The sequence below is a fragment of the Polypterus senegalus genome, chromosome 10, assembly GCF_016835505.1.
Source record: "Polypterus senegalus isolate Bchr_013 chromosome 10, ASM1683550v1, whole genome shotgun sequence".
In the NCBI taxonomy this organism is placed as follows: domain Eukaryota; kingdom Metazoa; phylum Chordata; class Cladistia; order Polypteriformes; family Polypteridae; genus Polypterus; species Polypterus senegalus.
In genome coordinates this window covers 172118073-172144999 of record NC_053163.1, presented here as the reverse complement: position 1 = coordinate 172144999, position 26927 = coordinate 172118073, and the positions used below count along the sequence as shown (strand labels likewise).

Genomic DNA, 26927 nt, shown 5'->3' with positions numbered 1-26927 from the left:
TATCCTTTATCACCCTAACCTGCTGCACATCTTTCCCAGCTTGGTCCCTCAGATCAGCCAATTTTCTCCCTCCTTAGTGTCCAGCCTCTCATACACCATTTCTTTACCTTAGTCAACTGTATCAAATAAAAAATAAAATATAACCTGGTCAGCCATAAATTCTGTTTTTGAAACTGATACACAATAAATATGTTTAGTTTACTCTTTATTTTCATGATAAATGCAGGGTTTACCTTTGTTTTTTTTTTTCGTTTTTAAATAGACCAAGTAACAATCAACAGCGACCTCCTGTTTCCACAAACAGTCCAACCAGACTAAGATCTGGTGAAGTTGGAGCTCATAATATCCTGAACGACATGCAAACGCACCATTAGCCTGGATTTTCTTTTTTTGCATATACACAAACCCCATTATTATTGAAGCCCATAATACTCATAACTCGCACGTATTTCATTGAAGTTACTTTATTAGATGGAAGTAGAATCTGTTTACAAAAATGAGTCTTAGACATCACACAATTTCAAGAGAACAACACACTGAGTAGGTTCTTCATTTCATTCAACTGGAATACAAAAAAGATGTGATAATGTGTGTCTGGGGTGGTAACTTCCTCAAGTCATGATCAAAATGATTAATTCCTAATGCAATCACATCAAATCAGAAGAGGCCAGACAGAGACAAAAAGAAACAACGTAGTCCTCTAGGTTAAACCCCTGCGTGCCATCACTTTGCTGCAAGTGAGTATGTTTGAGACAAACTAACGACGTACAGCAGGCAAAATCTGTTAAGAGCCGACTCATACAGTCCAATTTAGCAGAGGCAAAAACAAATAAAAGCAACTCTTTAGATGGGAAAATACAATTCAACTATTAATTTAATTGCAATTTCCACAATAAAAAAACACAGTAAAAAGAGAAGAGCCTGTAAGCTCACAGACTTAAGCTTCAAACGATGAAATATTCTACAAGGCAATGATAACCATAAGTCTTGTACTATTCATCCATGGAATAGCTCTAAGCCCAAATCATTGGGGAACTATAATCCTGTGCCATTTTCTAATGACTCCTTATAATATCCATTCAAAAAATTTCTAAAATAAAGTTTGTTGTGGCTCAGTTTTAAATAGCAAAAACAAAAAAAAAAAAAAAACAAAAATAAAACACCTGTTCATAAAACATTTGTCGCAATCCTGCACCCAAAAGCAATGTATGTTGGTCTCTAATCCACTGAGGGATGAATATTGATGTGCATATAATCGCACAGGCGGTGCCACAAGGTGGAAGCAAACTGAACAGAATTCAAGCACAGCCAGCGAATGAAAGCTTAAGTGTTGGCTGACTTCTGTCCGTCAGTTTCCATGGAGCAAGCCAGTTATGTCCAATGCTTGGGCTATAAGCCCTAATTCAAAAATGGGGGAAAAACAAAAAACTGCAAAAACAACTAATTTCCTAAATGAGGAGAAAACTAAATTGTTCCTTAAATGAGTGCAACTTGACAGCCACAAAAAAAGGAAGGAAGGAAGGAAAGCATCCCATTTACAAACTGTAGAATTTAAGGCTACGATCCATTCCAGTTGAAGTAAGAAACTGAGCATGCTGTCCAAATGCCACACCAGTGGTGATTCCGCTGTGTTCTGTGGGGGGAAAGAAAACAAACAAACACACACATCAGTGTAGGAGAAATCACTTATCTGAATATCATGTGCGTTTCCCACCCAAACATATAAAGAAGCCAACTCCCAGTGCATAAAAACTGTTCGCTTGTTCACTAAATGGATTATTGTAGATTTTATGACACACACCACATCAGATAAAAACTTTTACCTGCACTTTCTATATATATTTTTTTAATTAATTTTCTGTAATATTGCAGACATTTTCCCTACATCTTCAAGCTGATGAACATTAAAGTAGGTCACAACTGTAAAAAATGTTTTTACACAAAGACCGGAATTGATAGAGCAAACAGCCAAGCATATTTTAAAATACCTATTTCTATAAACTTAAATAAAAAGCACAGTGTCCTCCCAAAAAGTAAACACAGCACTGTATCCAAAAGCTGTGTTAACACTGAGCAAAAAATGGAACATTAAGGTCATTTAAAGGTGTTGAGGGATGGATGAAACTCACAAATACACACTTTTACACTTTCCAACGAATGAGAGGTGGATGTATTAACACATGCTTCAAATACTTTTATTTTTGTGGTGAACTCACAATCTCTCATTTTCCTTTCGCCTTTCCAAATGTGAAACATGCAACAAACAAATTCACCTTTTAAACTCGGCTCCATTGTTTTGGATCCACCAACGTCAACAAACAATAATGCAAAATAGAAAACTGCATAAAATCATTCATTTCCTCATTGCTATAATTAATGTAGAATAATGTTGAGATTGCTGTCAAAATGACGGGTCGCATACCCTTATACCACATTGCCATATTTTTTCTTCTTCCCTCAAAGATGGTGAATTGCTGTGTCACAGCAACACCTGCCCCCAGCCACTTAGGCTTTCTTAGACGTCCTGATTCAGCTGTGCACAATTTGATGGAAAGACCATCATCTACTAAATGAGAAAGGTGTTCCAACTTTCATATGACACCACATTCCACTTTCTCTATATCAGAATGTCTTTTTTTTTTTTTTTTGGTAAATATGTTTTTGAATCTTGCAAATACTGAAATTGTAATTTGGATGTCTACTCTCTATATATATGAAATCCTAAACCTAAAAGTGAAACAATTTTATATCACGTTTTTATGTCACTCTTTAAAATCTGCTTATTTTAAAACCTACACACACACACATATATATTTTATATATATATATATATATATATATATATTTTATATGTATATATATATATATATGCTGTTAGATTTTCAGATTCTTATTCTGTTTTCAAATTATAAACTAAAAAAACATCAAGAACTCGTGTCCCACAAGAAGAGACTTTGTGACAACAGATTTATCCACGCCTGGGGCAGGAAATAAAAGACAAAGAGTAGGACAGCTGCTGTACAGGCTTTTAAATGTTCAAAGCACCATGCGAGATGCAGATCATGTGGCACGGTAGCAGCAGCAATCCAGCAGCTGATCAAGCAAAGAGGTGGTTTAAAAAAAAAAAAAACAACCTGGATTTGTTTCACATTGTATCACTGTTTAAGAGGGGGTTTTGGAGGAGCAATCGCGTCTCCTTGAGGTGCGTTCAGCCCACCTCTTCACAACAAGAGGGTTCAGAGACGTGAAGTGGCTGGCATCAAGCGCAGGCCGTGGGGTTTGGCGCGCGAAGTGAGCAGGGGGTAAAGCCCCCTAGTATGGTGCAATCTCCTTATCAGAGTAAGATCTGCCCTTCCAAACGGCATCATGTGTTTCCAATATGGGTCGTAGGTATTCAATAATGGATATTAATGTTATGGTTATTTATTTGATAACAGTAAAAGCAAAGTATCCTGTTTTTTTTGTACTGCTACAAAACAGTAAAACTACAAATATTACTTGTAGATATTTCATAACCATTTTTTTCTGGGTGTTCCCAACACATTCACCAATGCTTTTATATGCTTTTTCAAGCACTTTGAGCTACATTTTTTTTTGTATGAAAATGTGCTATATAAATAAATGTTGTTGTTGTTGTAATGTTTGGAATGTTATTCCAACATCTACGGAAATAAGATTAACATTCAAAGTGTATGTTTTGGTAAAAACGTTACTACATTGTGCAGCTTATTTTGCTGCGATATATCTATAACACATAGCAATTCCCCAGGTGTAAAAGTTCTGAAAGAGAAGTGTCTGACATTTATTTTGAGGAGTAGAACATACATACATACAGAGTAAAGGATGATGAAGTTATAGCCAGTGAAATCAAAGCAGCAGAAAACAGACATAAATGAGGCAGAGGTTAAAGAAACCTGCACTTGCTTAACAATACACACAAGGACAAAAGTCTAAGCGCAAACATTCACAAACACAGATCAGCATTCACTTTCATGCTTTTATTAGATCCCAAATACCATTTCTACAGACTATTGATAATCTGTAAACTTACCATTTAAGCAAACAAAATGAAATCACATTGCCAAGTTAAGGCCATAACACATTAAACACTTTTTCCAGCTATACCATTCACAGACTTGATTTACGTAATCTTTGTGCGTCAGAGGTAGTGGCAGTGACCTCTGGTGGCTGCCAGTTGTATTGTGTGCCATTCCCAGACACGCAGCCCAACTAGTCTATGACTCTTCCTGACAAAATCAAACAGGGTGGGCTCTGTGTGCATGAAAGATCACAACTAATGAGTGATCGCCCTAAAATAGAATACAGCAACAAAGGAGAAGAAATGTGGGTTTTTTTCGACCTCACGAGTTGAAGAGAGACTTGTCTTTCTGTTGTCTTGTGTTTTACGCATTATGACAGGATGGAAAAAAATAAGGGCCTAGACTGCAGCTGACCCTGCCATACCTGTAAAAATCCTTTGCATGGTCACAAGCTCCTTTGGGCAGCATGCTATTGTCTATAAGAAAAAGGGGTAAACTCTCGATACTCGGGACATGTGAAACTATGCTGGAAAATTATTACACCGTCATTTGAAATCACAATGAGTTCTAGTCATGTAAGCACATCAGTAATCCAATGGATACGTTGACATACCCTTCTACTAGATGTTGTGTAATGTGACACAGTCTTAAAGGAATCAACCAATCTATCTTAAATTGGCCTTTATTTTTGTGATACCTCTTTTGCTAATCACATAAACATCTATGGTTTCTTAAACTGACTGTGACTTTACAGTTATGTAAACGGGTTTGCATTGAATACTTTCTGTTCATATCGAGCATCGTACATACTGCATTGTCTGTTGTGAGGGTTTACAGCCTAACCTGAAACTTACATGTATAACTAATTTATTAGTATTTAAAGGAGGAAAAAAAAAAAAACAAAAACAAAAAACATTTTAGTAAACATAAGCAGCTCAACAGAAAACATTGGACAGCTAATCTGTATTTAATCCATATATACTGAAATTATACCATTTGGGGGAAACAGAAGATACTGGCCAAGCAAAAAGGTATTCTAAATGTATTATGAGAATGTATTCTTTGTATGTATTACAGAGCTTACTTTTGTAAGTCTCCTTGATAAAGGAGTTGGCCAAATAATCAATATTAATAACAATGAGAAGCATTTGGACCAGCAGTTAATGTATTTACACACATTCAGACGGCCTCGAGATTTGGTCATGCTATGTGATGACATTCTGACTGATAATGCTGAGAATCAAGTGAAATTAAGTTTAAAAACTGATCATGCAAGAATTCTGTTGTAAAATCACTTCATAAATGAGGTCTTGTTTTTGTAACCCAACCACCACAGTATTTCAATACAAACCTCAAATTTAGACTTTCAACAGGAACCTATTTTTAGTATTACAGAATGGATATTGGTTATTTTTAAAATTCAACAGTCCCCCAAAGACCACTAGACATATTGGTATTGTTCCTGAGATTAGCCAAAATGATTCTAAGAACTGAACTCTAGAGGTTTAATTAATCTACTGCGTGGCACTCAAAGGAGAACCATTTCCTGCTTTACAAGGATTATAGGGCCGATTATTAAAATAACAAAACACAAAAGCACTGGACTATGAAGTTTAAATAGGAACGATAAGGGAAAGAAAAGAAATCTTTGTGCTCAAAACTGTACACCCACTTCCAACTAGAATAATACACTCTTTATACCAACTTGTTTTAACATTAATTTAGAATAGACTTCATTATGTAAAGCCTAAAAAAAGAAATCATGACTAATAATCAGAATCTTTTTACATCATGCACACGAGTATTTGCTATGATGGCACTTGCACCATTTCACACCACCCCTTCTATCACAACTTAAGAACAACATCTTCACGCTTTTATTTCTTTAAAATATCAGCTACTTAAATGTTATGTTTAGTGAGCAAACTCTTTTTTCAACACCCATACTGTTGAGATGCTGATGTGGATTGCAGCTATTTGATTAAAAAAAAAAAAAAATGTGTGCTGGTAACTAATTATTGGTGGCCAACATAATGTATTTCTAACTTTGTTACTTAATGTAGTTGTGCCAACGATGTCCTATAATTATAGTGCAATTTTCACGTTTCTGTCAGTTACTTCCTTAACTCCTAAAACCAACTGACAGCAGCAACCAGAGTTAGCCCAGAACTTACCTGTGAAGTTCAGGACTTCTGACCATTGCTTACAGACATAAATTCTAATATCCGAGCCTGCAACTGCCAGGTATGTGCCACTTTGATCAAAGACAAGAGATTTCACCTAGAAGACAAGACCAGCACAAATGTTAAGTATTGCCTTTTAATAAAGTGGGTGCTTACAGCTTTAAATAAAAAAGGCTAACCACACTACCTCATAATTGTCATCCAGCTGGATAGTTTTAAAGTTCTTGAGCTTGCGCAGATCCCACAGTTTGACAGAAGAGTCATCTGCAGATGTGGCCAGGTAATAACCATTCTCCGAGAAAGCAATACTTGTGATTGGTCCAGAGTGCCCAGGGAAGTTGGCTACATTTGTTCTTTCCTAGAAATATGTAGAAAAGCAGAGTTATTTTGAGAATGGACAAGAAAACATTGACAGCTGTGTATTCAGGTGGCATTTAAGTAAAGTGAGATTTTGATGAGCTCTATTTAACACATCTGCCTGTATTAAAGATAAAATCTGTGGTATAGCGAAGACTCCACACCCCCCCATTCCAAAAGCAAGTTGAGAATGAGTGCTCACCTTTAGATCCCAAATCTTTATCTGAGAATCTATTGTTCCAGTCCCAAAAATCAGCCCATCAGGATGGAACTGGGCACAGGTTAAAGCTGCCAGGAAGACAAAGTGAGGAAAAAATTAACTGTGCACAGTTGTGTTTTTCAATTTTAACATTTTATTGTTGTTTTGGCAACTGCCCTTAGTGGAGGAGTTGGAGAATGACTGGATCTTGTTCACAAGCAATGAAAGGGGGGCTTGGGTAGGAGACTGACAAGCAGACTATAGCGGTGGCAAAAATTCTGCAGGTGATGTACCGGGACTTTAGACAAAGCTCCTGATTAACTGGTTCATCGACATCTCTGTCCTCACCTATGGTCATGAAGTGTGGGTAATGACAGAAAGAACTGTGAGTACAAGCTGCAGAAACAAGATTTCTTCACACAGTGGCTGGGCTGAAACTCTATTATTGTGTGAGAAGCTCAGAAATCTGGAAGCACTTTAGAGCATAAAGGCTGCTCCTCTGAAATGAGAAATGCCAGTCGAGGTGGTCTGGGCATTTTGTAATGATTCCCCTTCAAGGCAATTCCCTCTGGATTTACTCTTGGCACATTTGATTGGATGGAGACCTTGTGGCAAACCCAGGACAAGTTGGAGGGACTGCATTTCTCAGTTGGACTGGGAATGGAAATTCACAAGATAAGCTGGAATCTGTATGCTCTGGCCAGGGAAGTCTGGGCTGACCTGCTTGGTCTGCTGCCACCATGACGATCATCAGGAAAAATAAGTCTAATATGAGGATATCATGTTTCCTCATACAGTAGAATCACCAATCCAAATATCTTGTAAAATGCGGTCTAACACTGCCAGTTTCTCTTCAACATTATACGATTTTTAGGGGTCCTTAACTACTGGACACTATTAGCACGGCCTATTTTGAACTACAATTAAATGTAACTTTACTCTTAGATTAGCTGGCTCTTCTGTATTAGTTCTCTCTGAATAAGTGCAGGTATGTGCAGGAGTGTGTTGTGTGATGGACTGACATCCTGTCCAGAACTGGTTTCTAACCTGAACCTGTGGCTTAACCTTAAAAAAGAATGTCTGACAATTCATTTTTGAATTGTATGGTTGGACAGTGCAAGCAATAATAAAAGATCTTATTAAACTGGCAATTAAACAGGCAAGAGAACTGGAAGTCGCCAGGTTTCTCATATTGCGTATTATCAGGCCATTAGGCTGCTAACTGTTGGAGACGCATTACTATCAAGTGTAAAATTAACTCATGAACACATTCAGCTATGCTCAATTTTATGTTAAGGCTGTACTTATTTCACTTTTAGAAAGCAGGCATAATTAAAACTTTATTATAGCCTGTGTGACCTTTACAATCAGCTGCTGACCATTTTTTATTTTATTTGTGCTTATACAGTATCTCACAAAAGTGAGTACACCCCTCACATTTTTGTAAATATTAAAACACTGAAGATGACACTTTAATACAGCAAAGAAATTATCAAAGCAAATTTACACTGTTATACAAGCTGTACACTGACTACTTTGTATCAAATGGTCATATCCTCAGTGTTGTGCCATGAAAAGATATAATACAATATTTACAAAAATGTGACGGGTGTACTTACTTTTGTGAGATACTGTATACTTAATGCAGTAAACAAAACAGTATTTTAGATCAAGCAACACCAAAAATCGACTAATCCCTATGAATACTGGACTTTTTTCATTGACTAAGCTTGAAAATGGATACTTGGAAGTATATTTGTGACATCAGTTTCATCAGAATTCTACTGTTTGCAGCAAAAAACATTCATTTTACACGAAAATGGAAACATTTCTTCACTGCACTATAAATTCAGAGACATAACCAAAAAAAGTAAACTTAAAGTAACAGTAAACAAAGCTGAAAGGACTGAATTTTAGTTTGACACCTCTATTCATTTTGATTTGAAAAAAATATTAATATGTACTGGGATCCACTACCCACATACTTCATTTTCTAATATAAGCCATTTGTACTGCATTTTTTTTGTAAATCCAATTCATTTAAGTACATTTTTCAACTTCACAATATAAAACATCTGAATTAACAGTACAGTTAGGTCATATAGAACAACTGAAAATATATACATGTACACACACACACACGGCTGACCCGCCTTTTAAGGCGACCGACTTAAGTTGACCACTTCTTAAGGCAATTCAATATGTAGATCAATTTGGTATTTTATACAAACTCATTCATTTGGTTATACTGCATTTGAGCGGTATTACTTTAATACTCGTAGTTTCTGTAGGTGTAGTCCTAAAATCTTGATCAGCTGTAAAACAGCCTGTTTCAATTTAGTCGTTATTTTCAATTAATTGCATGCTCAAAAAAAGTTTTGTCTCACTCCCATTTCTTCTTGTTGCATGTTGAAGCTCTACTTGGAACCTTGTTAAGATCCAACCATGCAAAATATGATTTTTTGCTATTTTTCAAGTGGTCTTAAACTTTTGATCGGGAATATATATATATATATATATATATATATATATATATATATATATATATATATATATATATATATATATATATATATATATATATATATATATACATATATATATATATATATATACATACATACACACATGCCCTTGCCCTTAACAGCATTATGATTTTTTATAAGGGAAACAAAATTACAAACGAAAACCCTTGGACATTGATTCGATAGGAATGGCCTACTCGGAATCACTGTCCGAATCGTAATTATGTGGTGGTGTAGGAGCATTTCTGCTTCTGTCCGTTCACAGTCCGTCTCGTTTTCACGACGCTATCGTTTCCTCTCACAAGGTCTTCTCAACCTTTCTCCAATTTTGCAGTTTGCTTTGTGGCAATCCAAAGAGTAAGGCAATATACACGGAGCAATGATTATAAAAGGGGGACACATAGGTATCCAGGTTCTTTAAAGCATAAATAGGGATGACTTCACTGACATGCGAGCAAGGCACGGTACAACTGTGAGACGCGCAGCACTCGCCAGCTACAACATAACAATAATAATTTCTGGAACGTGCTGTTACTTTGTCATTCATTTTACCCACTGCCTTTCTTTCAGCCATATGTTACGTAGGCACGTATCTTTTATCTTCGGCAATCTCATTCTCTAACCAGGCCTCAGGAGCTAACCAGCGTAACACTGTCCACCACCCCTTTCGTTATTCCGGCACATTGTTGACATCCGTGAGTAACAACAACGTACTAAACTGGAAGGTGGAATTCGCGGACAAACAAAGATCAAGATCTAAATGAAGATCTCTTTAGTTAATTTAAAGCACAACAATTTGTTTAGTTTGAATGTCTGTGTTTTGAGGTGTGACTGGCGTACTGCAGTCTTCAGTAGTATAAGCCTGGAGGAGATTCTTAATGCAATGCCTATGTTTTAGCTGTCTCTCTACTGCCATCTAGTGTTGCTTCTTCTAATTCATTCGCGGACTAACAAAGATCAAGATCCAAATGAATATGAATATGAATATATATATATATATATGAATATATATATATATATATATATGAATATATATATATATATATATATGAATATGAATATATATATATATATGAATATGAATATATATATATATATATATATATATATATATATATATATATATATATATATATATATATATATATATATATATATATATATATAATTACATACACACACACAGTGCATCTGGAAAGTATTCACAGCACATAATTTTTTTCACATTTTGTTACATTACAGCCTTATTCCAAAATGGATTAAATTCATTTTTTTCCTCAGAATTCTACACACAATACCCCATAATGACGTGAAAAAAGTTTGAGGTTTTTGCAAATTTATTAAAAATAAAAAAACTGAGAAATAACAGGTACATAAGTATTCACAGCGGGCGGCATGGTGGCGCAGTGGGTGGCGCTGCTGCCTCGTAGTTGGGAGACCCGGGTTCGCTTCCCGGGTACTCCCTGCGTGGAGTTTGCATGTTCTCCCCGTGTCTGCGTGGGTTTCCTCCCACAATCCAAAGACATGCAGGTTAGGTGGATTGGCGATTCTAAATTGGCCCTAGTGTGTGCTTGGTGTGTGGGTGTGTTTGTGTGTGTCCTGCGGTGGGTTGGCACCCTGCCCAGGATTGGTTCCTGCCTTGTGCCCTGTGTTGGCTGGGATTGGCTCCAGCAGACCCCCGTGACCCTGTATTTGGATTCAGCGGGTTAGAAAATTGATAAATGGAAGTATTCACAGCCTTTGCTCAATACTTTGTCTCTGCCCCTTTGGCAGAAATTATAGCCTCGAGTCTTTTTGAATATGATGCCATAAGCTTGGCACACCTATCCTTGGCCAGTTCCGCCCATTCGTCTTTGCAGCACCTCTCAAGCTCCATCAGGTTGGATGGGAAGCGTCGGTGCCCAGCCATTTTAGGATCTCTCCAGAGATGTTCAATCGGATTCAAGTCTGGGCCACTCAAGGACATTCACAGAGTTGTCCTGAAGCCACTCCTTTGATATCTTGGCTGTGTACTTAGGGTCGTTGTCCTGCTGAAAGATGAACCGTCGCCCCAGTCTGAGGTCAAGAACACTCTGGAGCAGGTTTTCATACAGGATGTCTTTGTACATTGCTGCAGTCATCTTTCCCTTTATCCTGACTAGTCTCCCAGTTCCTGCCGCTGACAAACATCCCCACAGCATGATGCTGCCACCACCATGCTTCGCTGTAGGGATGGTATTGGCCTAGTGATGAGCGGTGCCTGGTTTCCTCCAAACGTGACGCCTGGCATTCACACCAAGGAGTTCAATCTTTGTCTCACCAGACCAGAGAATTTTGTTTCTCATGGTCTGAGAGTCTTTCAGGTGCCTTTTGGCAAACTCCAGGCGGGCTGCCATGTGCCTTTTACTAAGGAGTGGCTTCCGTCTGGCCACTCTACCATACAGGCCTCACTGGTGGATTGCTGCAGGGATGGTTGTCCTTCTGGAAGATTCTAATCTCTCCACAGAGGACCTCTGGAGCTCTGACAGAGTAACCATCGGGTTCTTGGTCACCTCCCTGACTAAGGCCCTTCTCCCCCGATCGCTCAGTTTAGATGGCTGACCAGCTCTAGGAAGAGTCCTGGTGGTTTCAAACTTCTTCCACTTACAGATGATGGAGGCCACTGTGCTCATTGGGACCTTCAAAGCAGCAGAAATTTTTATTTAACCTTCCCCAGATTTGTGCCTCGAGACAATCCTGTCTCGGAGGTCTACAGACAATTCCTTTGACTTCATGCTTGATTTGTGCTCTGACATGAACTGTCAACTGTGGGACCTTCTATAGACAGGTGTGTGCCTTTCCAAATCATGTCCAACCAACTGAATTTACCACAGGTGGACTCCAATGAAGCTGCAGAAACATCTCAAGGATGATCAGGGGAAACAGGATGCACCTGAGCTCAATTTTGAGCTTCATGACAAAGGGTGTGAATACTTATGTACATGTGCTTTCTCAGTTTTTGTATTTTTAATAAATTTTCAAAAATCTCAAGTTAACTTTTTTCACGTTGTCATTATGGGGTGTTGTGTAGAATTCTGAGGAAAAAAATGAATTTAATCCATTTTGAAATAAGGCTGTAACATAAAATGTGGGGAGAAAAAAAAAAATATATATATATATAGCATAGTTTTACTGTGAAATAATGCAAAGAATACGCTACAAGTATTTCGCCCTAATCAGGCGTACCCACTCACTGCACTCCCTCTCGGGGATCGAACCTTGGACGTCAGCTTCAGAGGCGAAGCCTCTTTACGTTGCACCACGGCGTGTGGTTCGTTTATTTGACAGAATGTAGATCGGGGTAATTACATTAATGGCATTCGTAGTCTGAATCACAATCTGATTTTATGGGTGGTTACCTTGCATTATTTGACAGTAAAACTATGCAACATTCTATGATCTGCTTCTAGGGCACCGTGGCGGATGTTTGCCGACTTGCAGACCAACCACAAGCGTTACCTGGTAGGTAACCTACCATACAAACTGATTTTCCTTTAAAAGAATACAATTGGACAAGATGTACTCCATTTGACAATAATAAAGTAAATGGTATGTAACTACAATGCAACACAAGATATGCACAATCAGTTTCACATAAACTTGCAAAAATGTTATCAGTGCTTCTACTAATAAATAATTATGTGACTTCTTCTTTAACACTTAACCCTTGTCCCCAATGCCCATCCACACCCATCTTAATGCATGTGATAAAACTTACCACAAGCAGAACTTTCATCTGCTACCTTGGTCAAAATACGGCCGGTCTGAACATCTGAGAATGCCCAGTACTGAAAATGAATACAGAAAGGCATTAATTAGCCTGTGAGCAACATAAACATGCACACATTTTCAATCAAGATTGGGACTACAGTGCAGCTGGAGTCTCTTTTGACTGTAACAGATGCAAGGCAAGAATTCATCCTGGAAGTTGCACCAGTCCATCCCAGGTCTCAGTTTCACTCACTCACTCTCTCAGCCACATCTACCTAAATTAAAACAAAGCCTAATTGGATTTGCCAGTTAACCAAAAAGGCAAGTCAATGACAACGTAGAAGGAAAACACAGATACAGTAATTTCAAAAATAACAAAAGAGTGTGCTCATCACCTGATCCTCTGAAGCACTCAACAGGTAGTCTCCAGTAGCATGCAGACTGAGCCCAGTAACTGGACCTTCATGGGCTCGAACCACTTGAATGCAAGAGGAATTGGGCACAGACCAAATACGAATAGTTGAGTCGGGGGAAGCTGAGAAGACAACAGTCTAAAACACAAAAAGGCAGCTAATTAGAAATAAGAAAAGAACATGAAAAAAATGACAATACAATCAGGTGGACATAAGTATTAGTCTTTGGAAAGCAGTGGTTATTTTTTTAATTTAGTTGACTGTGTGATTTACAACACTCTAAAGAGACCAAAATCAATATTAAAAACTCTGTAAACAATAAAATTACCAAAGATTGCTTTGAGATTTAAACTTCACTAGATTTATTTTTCCTGATTAGTACATGTTACTTTTACATTTGTTGAAAGCAGAACTGCACAGAATTTTTAGATCTAGAAATACCCTCTATTGTACATACTTAAAAGACAGAATTTAATTTATTTATTATATAACAACTTTTCATTACCTGAGATGGATGGTATACCACACTGGTGACTTTCTTGGTGTGGCCCTTGAGTGTTGCAATAATGTGTTCAGCATTTTTGTCAAAGACAACAACATTTTTATCAGCACCACCTGGTGTCAAAACAAAGAAGTGTTACTTATGTACAGGCTACAATAAAACAAAAAGACTAATAATGAAATAGAATTTCAGCTTTTCTACTCTTGCATTTTGCAAGCTGTATAAAGGGGGTACCAAATACCCACCAGTAAGCACTTTGCTGGTGTCTGATGGGCAGAGGTCAAGAGCAAGAATTCCTGGGATACTGGCACTATGCAGACCCTAAAAATAAAGTATAAAATTATGCTCTCATGTGATAATTGAATCTTATTGAAGAAAACCAGCAACATGAAGGTCACAAAACTTACTGCATGAGAAGCAACTTGGCGATATTTACTGAGATCCTCTGCACGAACCAATTCCTCAGGAACGGTCTTTCCTCTCTGTTGATAGAAAAAAAAAAAAGTTATTGGGCATTTATTTTAGTTTTTAACAAACAAAATATCATGGGTAAACTAATGTGTTGTGGGGAGCTACAGCCTGTGCCAGAGCACTGGGCACGGTTTCTCTCATGAAAGCTTTTTAAATGTATTTCTGTATTTAACTTTCTAGACCTTTTTTTAATAAAATTGATCGATTAACATTAAGGCATGTCTTTAAAACCTAGAGAATCCAAGGTACATTAAAATTAAGAACATTACCAAAGCTAATACAAGTTTTATGAATCAGACATTAAAGAAATGGGAGGAGGCACAACTATCCAATCCCTCGTCCCATGTGTCTGATGACAGAGTAGTAAAAATAAATTAATAAATACAATGTCAACATCCATTTCTGTGGTTCTGTCACTTCTGGGAAATGACATCCTTCAGCAGAAGCTCTTCTTATGACTAGTTAAAAGATTTTAAAATGCCCAAATATCCGAGAGTCAAGACATATAGTACATTTTGTATTCATTTGACCAATACCAGTTTAATTCAGTTGATCTTCATATAGTGCTCTTCACAGAGTTATCAGTTGACAATATGCTTCATAAGCCTTTCTAATTATAACCAACACTGTCCCTTTCCTGGCAACAGTAGTCCCTCTACCATATTGTGTTATTTTTTTTTCTTTTTAATTCTCTGATGGCAGACTGAATGTTGATTCCATCAAGCAGAAAAAGTACACCAAAAAAAAAAACAAAAAAACAATTGCATTCTTCACAACTATTACTATCACCTTATTCCTACACTACTGACCAAACCCTTTACACAAAAAAGGCTAAGTGTGCAATGCTATACATTAAATATATTATATTCTTATTACCTTCTTACGCTCAGTGGTGAGCACAGTAGCTTTGTCTTGAAGCTGCAAAACAAGCAAAAAAAAACTTTAATACAAAAACGACTATCAAGACACCATGAATATGTAATTCATAAATGAAAAACACCACATGGTTTAGTTTAGCTTTGAGACCACTTTAGAAAACACTGAAACTTATGTACATTTATACAGCATTTTATAAACTTTGCACTCAATGTAAATTTTAGTAAATACCACTGATTTACTTATTTAAACAAGGACTTGCCTTCTGAATGATGTCAGGAGTCATTCCAACCTGTTCACCCACTTCCATAGATTCTCCAGCACCCTGCCAACAAGAACAAAAATGACCTTTGACAAGTAGTAGACTGTTTAAAAACTAAATAAGAATTCCAGTAATCATCAAAAAAAAAGGAACAGATGTAACACTTAATGCAATTGATTCTCAAAAGGGCCGGCACGGTGGTGCAGTGGGTAGTGCTGCTGCCTCGCCATTAAGAGACCCAGGTTTGCTTCCCAGGTCCTCCCTGCGTGGAGTTTGCATGTTCTCCCCGTGTCTGCGTGGGTTTCCTCCGGGTGTTCGGGTTTCCTCCCACAGTCCAAAGACATGCAGTTTTGGTGCACTGGTGATTCTAAATTGTCCCTAGTGTGTGTTTGGTGTGTGGGTGTGCGCCCTGCAGTGGGCTGGCGCCCTGCCCGGGGTTTGTTTCCTGCCTTGTGCCCTGTGTTGTCTGGAACTGGCTCCAGCAGACCACCCTGACCCTGTCGTTAGGATATAGCGGGTTGGATAATGGATGGGTGGATTCTCAAGAGTATAAAAAAAAGAGAACAGTTACTATTAATCTTTACACATGAATATGTTAGTATGCCTCTAGAATTTGGTGCGGAAAAAACATAATCAAGGTTACTACTGTACTCCTTTATCACAATTCCATACTTAGCATTACATTTTTTTAAACATATGAGCTGATCCAACCTGTTAAACTACAGAGAAATACATCACTCAATTGCTCATTATATTTCAAATAATGTCACCAGAGTTAATGGAACTGTAGCTAAACCTATTAGAGAATCACTCTTGGGGTGTATACGAGTGTGTTACAATCAGCATACTAACAAGCAGCAATGAAAACCATTACAAATTGGATGTTAATTACGGCCTAGTCCTGACACTACAACACAAGGCAACCCACCAGATGTTTGATGCCCCCACATAATGCAAATATGCTGGATATAATGAACGCTTATGTAAGCTATCATATCAAATCAATTTTTTCATGTTACATTCAAATAAATTCATGGGAAAGAGTTAACAGTGTTATACAAAGACTGATCAAACAATTTAACTGAGAAGCCAATATAAATTAATAGCAAATACACAATACAATAACTTACCACTGTCATGGGCTGAGAAGCTGGCACTGCTTGAGGAACAGCCAATCCAGCCTGAGGCTTCAGAGTAGCCAAGGCTGGAGAAAAAAAACAAAAAAAAAACATTAATAGGAAGCAAATAGTTTTTATATATAGCTTAGATATACTAGTTATTATCTGGCACAGCTTCAGCTGCACAGTCCATCAGTACTAAGATATACCTTCTCTGGCAGCAGTTACTTCTTTGGTCAGCCTAGCAATGACTCTGCAGGCAGCATCATGCTGGTACAGGGCGTGGGAGAGCTCCTGCCGAGTGGTTTGTAGCTGCTGTCTAAGAGTGAAGCTGTGCAACATAACAGCATCCTATAAAAAGAGATAACTGTCTTTAAAGTCAGATTTAACAAGAATAATTATTGGGGAAATTAAACTAGAAAAATTACAAAAGAAAAAAAAAGAATGACCACCATACCAACAACTGTAAGCAGAGACACTAAGATCTCATTGTGCTCGACAGTAAAATTGTGCACCTTTTACAACTTAACACAAGTATTTGACCGTATAAAAGGCATTGCTTTTCTGAGAAAACTCAGGCATAAGCTCTCCAGGGTTAACAAGAGGAGCTGTAAAGCAGAGCTCCAAATGACGCCAAGGTATGCAACTTCAAAACAAAAAGAATATCATTCTGCATACTAATTTAATCTATTGAAGGGAAAGGGTGAAGAGCAAACTAGAAAGTGATCTAATTCTCTCCTCACTTCCCTTCCCTGCCCTGCCCCTTGAGCGTTCTGTTGTTCTTAAATTGCCAAGTTTCCAAGAGATATTCCCAGTTGGCCATTACCTTGGAGAGTCAGAGAGACTGTGCCATTAGTAGATGGATGCTGAGTACCATCCACCTTCCAGACTACCCTCTACTCATTTTCCAAGACACATTCGGTCATCCCTTGGAGGGATAACATTGCGCCGTCACTTGCCATTGTATGACCTTAGTAAAGCAGTACCAACCACAAGACACTGGCCATGTGGTGCTGCCTCTCTCTCATATGATCTTGCACCCTTTGCCACCCATCCCTAGCTTCTCTATGAAGCTTCATAAAATGGTCAATCTCTACCACCTGCTGGATTGCTTTGCCCTATTTAATCCATCGCAGGCCCTACATTCCCTATTTGCACCTGCAGAACCTCTCCTTTTGGTATAGTAGCTTTCACACTGTACATCTTGGAGAAAGATCATTAGAGTCATGTTTTATTCAGAATAATTTCTGTTTACATCAATGTGAATTCTCAACATAGGATTATAATAAAGTCTGTGCTTTACATATGCAAAAAAAAAAAAAAAAAGGTAACTACGTAGTAGCAGAAGTACTTTTGAAGAGCTAAAAGAACGTACACCCCGTAATGACTTAGCTGTTAAAGGGAAAAAAAAAAAAATCAGTAGAAAACTAAAACAAGCATGTTCTTAAAATTCCCGCGCGTATATACTGCCATCAATTTCCCTATCATTGCCCCATAACAGATTATAATTATTCTTGTAGCACAGAAGATTCAAAATAGTGTCTCAAGTCCAGGTAAGTGCCCGATATTTCATATTTCAATTGTGACCCCCATATATGATTTGTGATTTTTGTATTAGTACTTATAAGGCTGAAATGTATCTAAAGAAACTATTCTGATATGTACATACTTACTGCTCTAGGGATTTTTTTTTTTATTTAGCAAGTAAAAAATAACAATCTGCACACTGTACTTACTTACCCAAGAGTGGGTAAAGTCAGTCCTGCAGGACCACAGCGGCTGGAGGTTTTTGTTCCAACCCAATATCTTTATGAGAACTCAGTTATTGTGGGTGAAGTCCTTACTGCTCAAGCTAAATTTTTATGCTCCACTTTAGTTGATTTTAATGGCTCTTTAAGGAGTAGTTCTCAGTCTGACTTGTTTCCTCTTAAAATCATTGTGTATTTATTGCAAACCATCTGGTTTAATAAAATTCTTGAAAGGAAACTGAACAAAAAAAAAAAGGACTGACAATTACTCATTCATTTCAGGCCACAAATCATCTGGATGATATCCATCCAAAGAAAAAAATCAATGATATAAGAATAGCTTAAATGGCTTGACATGGCAGAATGAAAATGCTAACAAGCTATAAAATTAAATAAGATGTTATTGGTTTAGAACAAAACCTTCAGCTTCCATAGCCCTCCAGGTCCAATTTTGCTTACCCTTGCACTAATTAAATACTATGTTAGTATTATACTTATTCCTAAAACATGTAGGAAACTGGTAAAATAAATCCAGACTCAAAAATAAAAATAGGAGGCTGAGGAAACTTGATTTGAATAACTGCACTGTGTGACACATCAGCCAGCACTATAAATACCAAAGCAAATCTGACAGAACTAACATTTGCAATGTTCCTAACATATTTCAACATGATACGGAGGGTGTGCTCTACTTACCCATTCATCTTGTAGGGCTTTAAGAATTGCAGGGATACTTGTGGATGAAGGTGGTTTTGGACGAATAGGATGTGATACTAGCAAGGAGAGAAAAACAAATAAATTAAACAACGTCTTGTCTGCCTCCACCATACTAACTGGGGGAGGTCAAAAATATTAAGAACAGATAAGTCTTCACAAGGTTAAATTGCTTGATCATGAAAAAACCTTTTCATTACAGCAAAGTACAACATGATAGGCTAAGAGCAGTTAATTTCAAGTTGATTTACAAGCTCAGCAGTCATTGTAATGTACTGGGCAATGACTAATGCAAAGGTCATATATTCTCAAACCCACTTATGCCAGTTCAGTGACACAATATCTAGAGCCTAACCAATCTGCACTGGGAGCAAGACAAGAAATAAAGGCAAGAGTCTAACATATGGCACACTCACTTACACACCTCACACACAACTTAGAATCACAAATTAACCTAAATGTACAATCTTTGGGATGTGGGAGGAAAATCCCTGAAGGCATGTGGAGAACATAAGAAAATAAGAAATTTGACAAACATGAGGTGACCACTCAGTCCATCAAGATCGTTTCTTTAGATAATAGTTAAACTGTCCTAATTTCTCTTAAAAGGCTGTCAAGGTTTCATCTTCAACTACATGTGTCAGTAAGTTGCTCCCAATTTCCACAACTCTTTGAGCAGAGGAGTGTTTCTTAGCTTCTTCAACTTCATGTTACAAGTGTTCACACAGTTCTGAAGCTTGTCCAATTCTTTTTTGAGTTGTTTTTGCTGCCTCTTTGATATCTGTCATTCTTTAATTTTACTGCGATATGTGAATTTCACACGTTTACTAACTATACCAAAATCAACGTCATCAATATAAATCAGAAAAAGTAACAGTCCCAGGACATACCCTAAAGAAACTCCACTGATGACCTCACTCCTTGTTGAGCATTCTCCCCTTACCTGTACTCTTTCGTCTGTAGCCAGTTAACCAACTTGAGATCCAAGCTGAGAACTTTTAACGTCCACACAGATAACAACCAATTAAAGAACTTGACCTGGAATACTACATCTGTCAGGCAGCAGCACTAACCTAAATATTCCTTCAAATGTAAAGATGTTTAACTAAAACAATAATAAACACCTGTTCTACAGATCTGTCTGTCTATCTCCAAGTCCAAAGTTTTTTTTCCTTGCTGTACAAATGTGATATGATGTGGTAAATGAATTTAAACTCCGTACAGGTTTCTTTAAAATAAAGACTAAAATTATTAACATTGTTGCCCAGAACTACAATAGGCATCAGGCAGCAAGTTAATTTCTCCGTATTAATTAGCACACCATTTGGTTTGCCTGCCCCCCAAGGGCATTCCCGAATTTTTCCAAAAGGATAGTTAAGGTAATATATATATATATATATATATATATCTATATCTATATCTATATCTATATATATAAAAAGCGGTTGGGATTGTCCTTCTGTCCCGTGAATGCTATGCAGGCACGGAGTTTCACACACGCCCCGTCCATTTTGCAATGCACGATGGGATTTGTAGTTTCGTTTTTCCAGGTAAAAGATGATTTTCTACTCCAGACTGTGCGATATCTTCTTCTTTCTTACTATATAAAAGCGGTCGGGATTGTCTTTCCGTCCCGTGAGTGGAAAGCGTACCCACTTATCACAGACTTACTACTTGCAGCTTGGGGTACGAAGCAACATGATGTGAGCAGAGTTCTGGTGCTCCCATTGTTCCCTTGCTTTTGTGCGCGATGCGCTGGAAAAATAGACAAAATTATGTCTCTGGAAATAATTAGTGTTGATGGAGTACAAATGCCTCACCACGTAGTAAATATCAGGGGGGTTCAAAAGGGCGACCTCAATATAGAAAAAAAGTTTAAATTTCATCACAAAAATAACAGAAACTACGAGTATTAAAGTAATCAGGGCTGTGGAGTCGGAGACAATTTTGGGTACCTGGAGTCAAAGGCAAAAAGTTAACCGACTCCGACTCCTACTAAATTTAAATGGGAATTAAAAAAGTAAGTTGAAATGTCCCAATTCACAAACAGTCATAATGAACTACTTCTCTGCTGTAAGAATAAAGCCCAATGCATGCAGTGCATAATGTTACCACAAAATGAACATGTCAAGTAACCATGAAGCATGCTTTTCATTGACTGTATGCGTCACTATATGGGATGTAATGCACAGGTAAGGTGCGGCACTGCTTTCCATTGTGTCATGTTCCACTGTTACAGGGAACTGTGAACCTAGCCTAAAGCCCACCGATTTTAGATTGTATTTAAAGGGACCCCGAGGTCAGAGAAATATGGAGGCTGCCATATTTATTTCCTTTCCTTTAACTATAACTGTGTTCCAAGTTTAACATAGGTTTTCCAGATATTGTTTTTAGTTCATATAGTTAAGCTTTTTTTTGTTTTAAAAGTTAAAACTAGCAAAGAATGTGGTTTGTATTTTTGAACCAATACATTTCCTGTTCCTGATTTTTATTCCTGCTATTACTATCCAGACACTTGTTTAAAAAAATAAATAAATAAAATCTTGTTTTCATTGTGTTTGTCTTTAATCTGGCATTATAGTAGAGTGTTGACTTCCTAGCCAGTAGTTCTGTGGTGAAATGACATGTATGTTGCCTTCCTTTCCTTCAATGGATGTAGAAAATACATTGGCATAGTATATACATACAGAGGAGTCGGAAGATTTAGAAACTGAGGAGTCGGAGCATTTATCTACCGACTCCACAGCCCTGAAAGTAATACCGCTCAAATGCAATATAACCAAATTAATGAGTTTGTATAAAATATCAAATTGATCTACATATTGAATTGCCTTAAGAAGTGGTCAACTTAAAAGTCGGTCGCCTTAAAAGGCGGGTCAGCCTAGTATATATATATATATAAATTTTTTTTTTTAATTCTTCTGCAGCTTTGTGTTTTGACAATATGTGGAAGACACAAAAAGTAATGTCTGCTTAAGAATCAAACGTATTAGAAACATACCTTTAATATCAATTAGCTGCTCCTCGGAGAGTGGCTGTCCATTAACAGGATCAGTCCCATTCTCTGCAATGTACTTCTCGATCAGCCTTCGCTCAAACACCTGATTAGACACAGGAGATACACAGGGGTGCTCAGGCACCTCATTAGAAACTATGAAAGAAGGAGAGAAAAGACAAAAAATAAATACATACATAAATACAAAACCAATTAATTAATGAAAACACCAAGAAACATGTCTTCAATACAAAGTTTTCCTATCTTTTTTCCTTATTATTACTTAAGGTCTTTCATTTAAATTCACAGGTATACATTGAAAAAATTGTTTTGACCACTTCATGTGATTTTTATATATTTTTGGGCACTGAATTCAAAAATGAAAACCGTTTCTCTCCATCATATATTATTTTTCTCACAAAACACATTTTTAGCTGCCAAGGTTTTTAAAATTGTTTTCATATTATAATTATCAATGTTTTAGTGATAACTTGTTTGATTTTAACATTTTCTAATATTAAAATCTATGTTCAAAGTAAAACAGTTACTCTGTGTGATAAGGTTCATATATAGGGACCTAAACGTTCTGTGTATTTTACTGGGCCAGCACAGTGAAGACATGCAAAACTCCCCTATTTTCTCAGCAAGGAAAGAATTGACATGGTGTTGAGATTTAATAGCCAGTTAGGAAAAAATAAATAACATCTACAGCTCGGTGCCAAAAACATCATTTAACCTCACTCTGTGGATCCAGATAAAGCACTGCTACCACCACCTCACATTAAGCTTGGTTTAATGAAACAGTTTGCCAAAGCCCTATCAAGAGATAGAGCTTGTTTAATGTACTTGTGCTGAACGCTTCCAGATTTGTCTGAGGATAAACTGAAAGACGGAATTTTTGCCAGACCTGATATCAGAAAACAGATTTTGGGTGCACAATTTGATGGTCCGATGAAAGACTTGGAATGAGAGACTTGGGTATCAAACAAAGAAATTACGTTTAAAGCTAAAGGTAACAGTAAAGACACAAGCTAGAAAGAAATTGAGAAAAACTTATTAATTAGGTTTAAGGAACTGGGTTGAAACATTAGTTCATTTTTTGGATTCACATTTGGAATTTTCCCCTGAAAATATTAGAGTGGTTAGTGAAGACCAGGATGAAAGATTCCATCAGAATACTAAAGAATATGAAAATAAGATGCCCAGAATGTTGTAATATCAGTATAATGGCGGACAACTGCAGGACAATGCATGGGGTTGCACCAGAAAAGCAGACAAACGATGGGTCGTCAAATGAAGAAAAAACAAAAAACCTAAGTAGTGATTAAAAACCAGAGAAATTATATGCAGATCAATTAATATATATTGTTGTTTTTTTTTTAAATACATACTGACTCAATATATATAATTTAATTTAGAATAACATTGTGTACAATACATGAATAGTTTGTATATCTTCTTAAAGTTTAAGTTTCTTTACAGCTTTGTCCTTAAATGTGATGTGAAGGAAACATTCCAATTTAATTTTATATTGTGTTCATGAAAACAAACTTCACAAAACATTTTTATGAGCTTAACTTTTCAGTTATGTGTTATTAGTATGCGAACAATCGTGACACTCACTGGCTTGACTACAGGAGTTACTTTTACAGTAAGTTTAATTTTAATGAATGAAATAAACAACACTTTATAGAAAAAAAAATAAGACAGGCATCTGACAGCAGCAGACTATCAGCTGAAAGGTTGAAATGCGTTGTAAATGTAAACACACTAATGCAAAATTTAAAGTCAAAAGATGACTGCATAAATATGATGGCATATTAAAAAGGGTTCCATATTTATAACCAGACAGAATCTTTATTAATCCCGAAGGAAACTACAGAGTTACAACAGCAGACAAAACGGGCACAAATATACGTATAAATACGAAATTTACATCGGTTTGAAAAGTGAAAATCTTCTAAGCCTGGATAAACAGAAGATCCATTTTTCATTGGGCTTGAGTCGATCCGTGAAACGATAAGCACACATTGATTCATCAAAAAGAATACAATTTTCAAAGGTCTGAGATTTAAAATGCTGCATACTCGGTCTGTCCGGTGAAGCAGTTTTAAAATGTATTTCACTAGATATTCCCAGATGTTCCCCTAGATCCTTCTGACTTGCTCTGCTTAGACTGCATCTTTACAATAAATAACAACGTAATAAAAAAATGTATCTAGAATCCATTTCTGCAATATCCATCAACCCGGCAATCAACTACAATTCAGACTCGGCATGCTCTGGAATACGGGGGTCTCAGCATGACGAGATCTTTTGCTTTGAGATGACAAGGGCCGCAAGCTTGCATTTTTTTCTGTTTGCTCGAATGGCTGTCTATTAAAAGAAGACGATGCGCCTTTAGTAAGCATTCCGGTCGGAAAACACGGGATGCAAATAAACAAGGCACACGGCCATGGAGGTGCAGTAAGAGTCAGGTAAAAGTGAGCACGAGTTTCTGAGTTCAGTCCCGCCAGCCTGAACGAATTCCACCGATAAGCATTCCATTCATATATGAAGCGCAAACTACGCATGCAAATATCAGCAAAATAGGAAACATAAAAACAAAACTTACTTGAGCAAATTAACGACATTTCGATGCGACCAGCCGTTTACTTTCTCCTAACTTTACAGGTACCGTATGTATTTCAACTTGTGTGTTGCCACTGGCGAGTTAATGCGCGGAAATACCGTCTATGATCCTTAGCGGACTCCACGCCGTGGCGTATGGCCTGCTGGGACAACCAAACAGGCTGCAGTCCTCCTGCCCCACCCATTGGGCGTACGAGAAGCCACTCAACAGCGAAACACCAATCCCCTAGAGCGTTCTGCTCCCGCCTACTGGCTCTGTGTACACCAATCACAAGGCGCAATGTCCACGCCGATATGAATTTGGAGGCTTCCGGGCTTGAGAGTGCGTAAAACGAACGTGTGTCAAGGCAGGTCTGATCAGTCTCATAAGTAGTAACGAATACGATTTTTTTTCAGTCATGTCTTAGCTCTTTTGTCTTCACTTCTGTCACACTGCAGGCGTTAGGTCGCTTGCATAAAACGAATAGAAATACAACGAGAAAGGGCTGGGTTTGTTATATTATGCAGTGCATTAAAACCAAGTGATGACTCCTTGAGGCCATGGTGATGATGTTCTTAATGTGAGGCAGCTACTGCGCCACTTCCGTGGATTCGGTGTTTTGGACAGTTGCAGTAATTGGAGTGACTCAATTAGCACCTCAACTTTTCTTTAGTACATTGAATAGGGTACACGCATATAATGGTATATTTACTCCTGTGAGATACAGTCGTAAGGATTTTTGGCCATTTGAGTGAAAGGAACATTCCCTCAGCTAGGGTTAGTTACCACATTTAACTATAACTATAAGGTGGCTCCACAGAGTTCCAAACAGCTGACACTTCAGTGCCCAAACAATTTTGGTTCAAGTGCAGGATTTTTATTTGTCACAAACAAACACCTGTGGTGGGCTGGCACCCTGCCTGGGGATTTATTCCTGCCTTGCGCCCTGTGTTGGCTGGGATTGGCTCCAGCAGACCCCCGTGACCCTGTGTTAGGATATAGGGGGTTGGATAATGACTGACTGACTGACAAACACCTTTCCAAGAACACCAGCAAAACTGCACCAATTCTCTTCCACCCCAAAAAGTGTTGCCCACTGCCTCCTGACTCTAACTCGATTAAGTGAGGTGGTGGGCTCTCTCTTAAATTTAACCCAGGAACTGCTTTCAGTGTCATGCACAGGTCATCTGGAGCATTTCCAGGTTGTGTGAAAACCAGGGAGGTCCTTCTCCAGTAGTGCCCTCTGGCGGTATTCAAAACCCCAACAGGGGTGCGTTTCTATGCCACCCTGCACGTGTCTTAATCTGGTCCTGCCCTGGGAAACGCTGCCACCTGTCTTTTGAGAGGACGAAATGCTCCCGGTAAGCTTCTTCAAACAGTATATCCATATGGCCTCCTGACCAGGTATGAATCCATCCTTTATCCCGGCCAGGTACTGTCATAGTGACCATGAGTAATTTGTCCTTGACGCATTTGTAAAATTAGGGTATTACTAGTGCACTTGTAGAGGCTGTTCTGATTACGTACGGTTTGCCAGTGCCATTTTAAGACAGTCTATGTACGGTTTGCCAGTGCCATTTTAAGACAGTCTATGTTCAGTAGGTGCTCTCTGAATGTGGTCAGCTATTTTCTGTTATGTTTTGCTAAAACTAGAATCATTCAGTAATACATGTCTTGTAGTCAAGAACTATAAAATGAGGACTGAAAGTGGAGATGAATAAACTAAGCAGCAGAATGAGGTTTCTTCAAAGGGTTACTTGGTTTATCCCCCCACCCCGACCGAGTGAGGAAATTAACAATGCAGCAGGAACTCAGTGTACTGTTACTTCTTGACTAGATCGATAGCAGAGAAGATGAGGCTGTCTCCGTGAAGTGCCTTCAGATGAATGTTTCTCAGGTACAACTCACTTGGAAGATAGCCAGGGGAAGATGAGGGCTTTTTATCTGGCAGTTGGCCTGGAAACACCTGGGAATCCCGCAGGAATAACTTAATAAAAAGTTGTTCAAAGTGAAACTTTCACCCTCGCATTGCTCATTAATTCGGTGTGCCATAATGTGTCTAAAATGTTATTATTCTGTACTTTAAAAATCCTCAAGGTTTTGCCATCACCTATGCTTTATACTAAAATGCTGCTTGTCTCGGAATCTCCCACTGTAAAGACATCCTTCCTGACATTTGTGTGA

General features: G+C 37.8%; 1 protein-coding gene across 1 annotated transcript; it reads right to left on the bottom strand.

Annotated features, from left to right (window-relative positions):
- Positions 1-446: 446 nt before the first annotated feature.
- Positions 447-24928, bottom strand: prpf19 (pre-mRNA processing factor 19). Its single transcript, XM_039767524.1, has 16 exons — positions 24747-24928; positions 22139-22288; positions 19120-19196; positions 16885-17026; positions 16688-16761; positions 15558-15620; positions 15296-15337; positions 14356-14430; positions 14194-14269; positions 13952-14061; positions 13429-13584; positions 13041-13110; positions 6783-6868; positions 6411-6581; positions 6215-6320; positions 447-1633 (listed from the first exon to the last, which is right to left on the bottom strand). Exons 1-16 carry the CDS (start codon positions 24763-24765, stop codon positions 1536-1538), a joined length of 1515 nt encoding a protein of 504 aa, XP_039623458.1. The 5' UTR covers positions 24766-24928; the 3' UTR covers positions 447-1535.
- Positions 24929-26927: the final 1999 nt, after the last annotated feature.

Bases quoted from the DNA above. Each gene is read 5' to 3' on its own strand.
- prpf19 (XM_039767524.1), bottom strand. The intron at 19,197-22,138 runs GTATGTTTCTAA...TCTCCTTGCTAG, and splicing joins GCAGCTAATTGATATTAAAG to TATCACATCCTATTCGTCCA. The intron at 15,621-16,687 runs GTAAGTTATTGT...TCTTGTTGGCAG, and splicing joins CTTCTCAGCCCATGACAGTG to GGTGCTGGAGAATCTATGGA.